This window comes from Monopterus albus, unplaced genomic scaffold (assembly GCF_001952655.1).
Source record: "Monopterus albus unplaced genomic scaffold, M_albus_1.0 scaffold272.1, whole genome shotgun sequence".
NCBI lineage: Eukaryota > Metazoa > Chordata > Actinopteri > Synbranchiformes > Synbranchidae > Monopterus > Monopterus albus.
Genome location: NW_018128152.1, coordinates 733,000 through 739,304, shown reverse-complemented (window position 1 = coordinate 739,304; position 6,305 = coordinate 733,000). Strand labels below are relative to the sequence as shown.

The following is a 6,305-nucleotide window of genomic DNA, read 5'->3' as shown; positions in this document are numbered from 1 at the left end:
TGGACAGAAATTTGCAATAACATCTTTTCTATGACCAGCAATGTAAACTTACAACTTACACAATGCAAGACTATTTATAGGACCCATATTACAGAAAGTAAAATGTTCAAAATGGGATTTACTGACACAGGCATCTGCTCACAATGCACTCTAGATTGCACTGACAGTTACTTTCATGCTACTTGGACCTGCCAACGAGTTTATTCCCTCTGGATAGCAGTGACAGAGAAACTCTCCACCATCTTGGGCTGTAGAATTCCTCCTTCTCCATCACTTTGCTTACTTGGTAATATCATAGAAATCGACCACCTACCAATTCAATACAATAACCCACTCCTCATTTCTGTAGCTATTGCCAAGAAAACTATCTTTCTAAATCAAAAAATCACCACATATAAACCACTGGACCAGCCTTCTCGTAGAATACATCACATTAGATAAAATGACATCCACTCACAAGAATAGTTTATCAACTTTTTATGACACATGGAACCATTTTTAACACATTTCAACTTGAACCAAACACCTGGGGCTGAGGCCACACACATTCCCACCAACCTCTAGAAATGTAACAGGCTGATTTTATTAATAGTACTGTTATCATCATTATTATTGGTAATTTTTTTTTATTTACTCCCCCTCCTTTTTCCTTTCTTGCATTTCATAGACTGCATAAGTTGGAAATACCCACACCTCACACACAACCTTGTTAAACACTCTATATCCTTTTGTAATGTCATGTAACTGTTGTCTTGTCTCCCATGTTCGGTACTGTTTTGTTAATATGTTACTTTGTTTCAATTAAAAAAAAAAGAATTGCACAAATTAATCATGAAGTCAAATCAATACACACAGTTTCAACTTACTGCCTTTTTTGCACAAACAAGCTACTTGGGCTAATTCTGCTCGTGCAAAAACATCTAATTCTCGGTTCATTCCCTGTCTGTGTGCATCCTATTACATCAAAGTTCATTAAACGCAGCACGATAAAGAGGTGAGGTTGAGCTGATACCACTCAGTGGGACATTCTGTTCCTTCCTGTCATTTACTGGATGACTCTTTCATCCCTTCCTGTTCCTGCTAAATAACTTAGTCAAGCGCTGAGTCAAATATTAACATGGTATGAAAGTCATTTGGCCAGCAGTACCTTTAAGCCTACCTGCCCATTTGTTTGAATATTAAACACAGCTACAGTAGGTGACGCTTCTCTTTACTGGGACACGGAACAGCATACACAAAGTAAGAACCAAATCTCTTATGCCTTTTTACCTGACTTTATCTTATTTTTATGTTCTAGGGCTCAGTCTGAGTGGCATATGTAGGTTGCACAAACAGCGAGCACTTGTCACCTGTTGATGAGTGGCATATGTAGGTTGCACAAACAATGAGCACTTGTCACCTGTTGACTCTGCTCGCTCTACCTTTGACACACTGTGGTCCTTATAGCAGTGGCAGTTTTGGTTCCTGGAAAACGTTAAGGAACTTGTTTCGATTTTCCCATTTGTAAGAGCTGCCACGTCTTTAATAGATTCTTTTTTCTATGGGTTTTAGACAAACGTTTTAGGTAGGAAGAGAAGCAAGTGCAGCTTTGTTCCAGAATTTCTGCAGTTTGAAGAGGAAAGCTGCACAGATTGATGAAGGAAAATGAGATTTAAAAAATGTATGCATGTATTTGCTGCTTTGCTGTAACCCAGAAATGTTTTCATTGCCATTTCAGCAAACTACTTTATGAAATCAATAGGACCTGATGGTTTGCTAGGGAATGTCATTAGTATGCAAAGTTGTGCCATAAATACTGTATGTACAATATGATACACAGGACCAGGTTTCATGTGTGTACTACACTGCAGAATTAAGTTTCTAAACTAGGTTTTCCTAATCCTAACAGATCAATGGATGCCCACTTCTGAGTGAAAACATTCCCAAGTTCATTTATTTTCTGCTTCATTCATCTTACCCTAAAACCACCGCTGTAATGAATGTATCATTTCTACTGTAAAATGTTGCGCAAATGAAGTTGTGAACAACAGGCTGGGTTGTGCACACCGTGGGAAGAGGTGTGGGCATGGCTGTTGATTATAAGGAGGAATGGAGTGAACACAAATCAGAGGGAGAAACAGATTGGAGAGGGTGAATCACAACGCTGAAGGAATTTAGTTCTTTGACAACTCTAATTTAGCCAAGTCAAGTAAATGTTAGCACTTTTGTTGTTGTTGAAAATGCAGACAGTGTAGCTTGTTTCTTAAGAAACATAAAATCTCTGAGGATTATGATGTGTAATAATGTCCTTAGTTAATTTTTATGTAATTGCTTGTGGCCTAACACTAATAAGCAAGCTGCATAATCTTTTTTTTTTTGTTTTATGAATATTGCTTTACTAAATGCTATTATTCATAAGATACATCACATAATGGTACTTATCACTGGTGCTTCATTCATTTTGTTTATAATAAAAGCCGCATACTCTTTTCCAGGTTTGACCCTCTCCAGCCAGTGGAACCAGTTTCAGTATGAATAATAAACAGGTGAGCTCAGTTCAACACAGCATTTCTTAGTTTCGTCATTTATAACAATGTACTTTTTCATACCACTGCTCATCACATTTACTAATACAAAATTACATATTCCTCTGAATAAAGCCAGCTCATTATTTAGATTACCACAGTAATTGTCTGTTAGTGTTAACTACAGCATTTTTTTTACCTGTAGGCAAATTGTCCAATTTATGACAACAAAGGGTTCCAGCATGATGAAGGAAGACCCCTTCCATACAATCCACAGCAGGGGATATACCCCTCTCTCCCTCAAGAGACACCCAGCTATGTTACTGTGACTCCACAGATCAACACCCACTACACCGTAACACCTGGAACACCACATAATACAAGACAAAAGAAAGGTACAGAAATATTTGATTTATCACAAGCCTTGATGAAGTGATACCACCTGGATAAAAAGGTGGGTAAACAGTAATTTCCAGTGAGTCACAAGGCAAATATACACTGAAATGAACAAAAACATCTACCTGCATGGCCGCAGAAGCATTCACTTATTTAGTTTTACTTTCAACAGAGACTATGTGGGTGTATGTTATTTTTAAAGAAATAACACTTTCTTCTTTTTATAAAGGAAAAGATGAGTTCATAAGCAGTATAACGTGTGCTCAGTTTCATATTGTATTAATGGTATGACTAGTAGTGTAAAATAGCTAACATTAGTTTAATAGAAAACTACTTTTGGTCCTCTACTTGATTCCTCATTATTTTTCACTACACTGATGGCCTAATTCCTAAAGCCTTGTACAGGGCTGTATGAAAAGGATCAGGTTGGGCATGGCAACTGAACTGTAGCAAGACTTCCTCAGATTTGTTAAAATATCATAAGCGTTTTCCATTTTCAAACAGTCAAGGAAGTGCACAGTACTGTGGTAGAAAACTCACCCTCACAGTGTTACTTCCCTTTTCACTGTAAATACATTCAATAAGCTTGCTTGTCAGGTCTAATTGCAAATTCTATTGTTTGCATGTAATATACTATGTAAATCTTGAAAGGTGTGGGATTTGCATTTATTTTTCCATAATCAAAAGTACTCAAAGACACTAGTGTTTAAAAAAGATGCCTTTCAGTTGTATCAGTGACTATATTTTTACTTGCAGGAACAAAGAAATGTCACTGGAAGTATATCGTGTGTTCAGCTCTGTGTGTGCTCATTATCCTGGCAGTGCTTGGCGTCTTGCTCTGGTACTTCTGTAAGTCCATTAGATTTCAAATCTGTGTAGTTGCTTTAAGTTGTTAGCGAGTTGTGTGAGCACTAAAGGTGTATATCACACCTCTTGTTATTTAGTTATTATTATTAGTTGTTAGGAACAGTAGATTTTGTGTTCTTGTACAGGTGCTGTTTACTGTATGTGTGTTTGCAGTATACTACCAGTGTTTACTGGGTATGTCATGTGAAAAGGATGGGAAGTGTTTGAGCCCCTCCCAGTGGTGCGACGGCGTAATGGACTGTTCACACGGGGAGGATGAATCTGCATGCTGTAAGACAGTGAAAGCAACACATAAGTACTGCATCTGCCTTTGTGCATCACACTGGTGAACAGCAAAGTGGCTGAACAGTATTGTTCTTTCTGCTTTACAGTTCGCTTTTATGGGAGCAACTTCATGTTGGAGAGTTACTCAGCAGACAGCCACATGTGGATGCCTGTGTGTGCTGAAAACTGGGACAACATTTACGGGAGAGCTGTGTGTGAGAATTTAGGCTACAGCAGGTGCCAGCAGTCTTCTTCACCACCTTCATCTTCTTCATGTTCTACTTCTGCAGAGTCTTGTCTAACCGCTGTATAAAAGTCAACAAATAACGGATCACACTGAATTTTGCTGCTAAAATGGCATTTATTTGTTGCTGTTTTGTGTTCATGTGTTTGTCCTTGTGTCTGTCCCACAGCCAGGATTATGTGTCTTACGGCCAAACCAGTGTAGGTTCTTCAGCCTCCAAAGGATACATGAAGCTGAAGCCTGGAAGTAACCATGGATTGTATGTACAGTCACAGCTCACTTACAGGTATACCAACCCACCTATTGCCGGATAAAATAACTTTTTACACTGTATGTACTGCAGAGATGAAATGCATTTCCATGGGAACCCAAAACAGTCTTAGAGATGAAATGCATTTCCATGGGAACCCGAAACAGTCTTTCAGTTTAATGTAGAACTCTGAAATAATTATTGAACGTTTTGTTTTGCTGTCTTTAATATTTGTTTTTGCCATCCTTTGTTTCCATTTTAGCCAAAGTTGTTCAGCCAGCGCTGTCACACTTCATTGTATTGGTAAGCTGCTTCTATAACTGGAACATAACTGCATTCTTGAAATATGTACAAAATCATGTGATACAAGTAATGAGGAAGTGGTGCTCTCTCTGGACAAACTGGCAAAATACCTAAAAAATAAAACATCATGAAACTTTACAAAGAAGGGAATTACAATTCACCCTGAAGGGAACATGAATGCCAAATTTCACGGCAATCAAATATTTATTGAAATATATCACTCAGAATTGCAAATGTCAACATCCTGATGGCACTAGATGAAAAGTCAGGCAGTCACTAAGTTTTTAAACTTTATCCTCTGGGGACCATGAATCTCTGTAAAATGCACTGCAGTCCATCCAAAAGCTGTAGAGATAGTTCATTCTGGAGCAAAGTGGTGAACCAACATTGCTATCTAAAGAGCACACATACAAAAGAGTCATATAAAAGATAACGTATTTTTGACCTTTGAAAAGTTACATGCTAAACTGTTTTCCTTTATCTTCAGACTGTGGAAAGAGTTCAGCAGCCCCCAGTACTCGTATTGTGGGTGGTAGAGAGGCAGTACTTGGAGCCTGGCCTTGGCAGGTTAGCCTTCAGGTTCTTGGTTCGCACATTTGTGGAGGCTCTATCATCAGCCCTTACTGGATCCTATCTGCTGCACACTGCTTTGAAAAGTGAGCTCAATCTCTGCTTTCCTTTACCTGAGCAGTTCTATACAGTCACATTACTGTTTCAAAGTTCACTTTGTTTCAGGAGCTACTGCTCTGCTTTGTCTGCTGTCCATGCACTGAAGATGTCTTTTAACACAGTTATGGCCCAAATAATACAGTACTTGTGTGTGTCCTATTTACAAATAATGACATCAGCATGCTTTTATAGACAGTTATCAGTATTCTTAACTTGACCTTTACTGCAATGATTCATTAAGTACAGTAAGTTACTGCATCACTGACAGTAAACGTGTAAGCATGAAGGGCAGGTTCATATTTGTTTTTTGATTCTTTCTTCTGATAGATACTCAAGATTTGTTTTCATTATGTTTGACTATGTTACCCTGTTCATCTTTCCATGGCAGGTATAATGATTCTCGCATGTGGATAGTAGCCTATGGGGATGTCAGCTTGATGAGCTTAAGTCATGGCAAAGCAGTTAGGAAAATCATCAGGAATGAAAAGTTTGACAGACAAACCAATAATTATGACATTGCTCTCCTAAAGCTCAAAACACCTCTAACTTTTACAAGTAAGTACGTTCAAGTTAAATACATATTTCATTAGTTGAACTGTCACTTTCCCGGTTCCTTCTGGACCCGGGAAGGAGCTCAGAGTAGAACCGCTGCTTCTCCACATCGAGAGGAGCCAGCTGAGGTGGCTCGGGCATCTGTTTCGGATGCCTCCTGGGCGCCTTCCTAGGGAAGTGTTCTGGGCATGTCCCACCGGGAGTAGGCACCAGGGAAGACCCAGGACACGCTGGAGGGACTATGTCTCTCGGCTGG

At 38.9% G+C, this 6,305-nt stretch overlaps 1 protein-coding gene across 1 annotated transcript in view; it reads left to right on the top strand.

The window, feature by feature from the left end:
* The first annotated feature begins 2,451 nt into the window (after positions 1-2,451).
* The window catches only part of tmprss2 (transmembrane serine protease 2), a 6,722-nt gene continuing 2,868 nt past the window's right edge, over positions 2,452-6,305 (top strand). The window contains 9 exon segments of the mRNA XM_020622099.1: positions 2,452-2,525; positions 2,710-2,899; positions 3,657-3,749; positions 3,921-4,037; positions 4,139-4,268; positions 4,445-4,561; positions 4,788-4,828; positions 5,316-5,499; positions 5,886-6,052. Coding sequence (XP_020477755.1) covers positions 2,511-2,525; positions 2,710-2,899; positions 3,657-3,749; positions 3,921-4,037; positions 4,139-4,268; positions 4,445-4,561; positions 4,788-4,828; positions 5,316-5,499; positions 5,886-6,052 — 1,054 coding nt within the window. The 5' untranslated portion in view covers positions 2,452-2,510.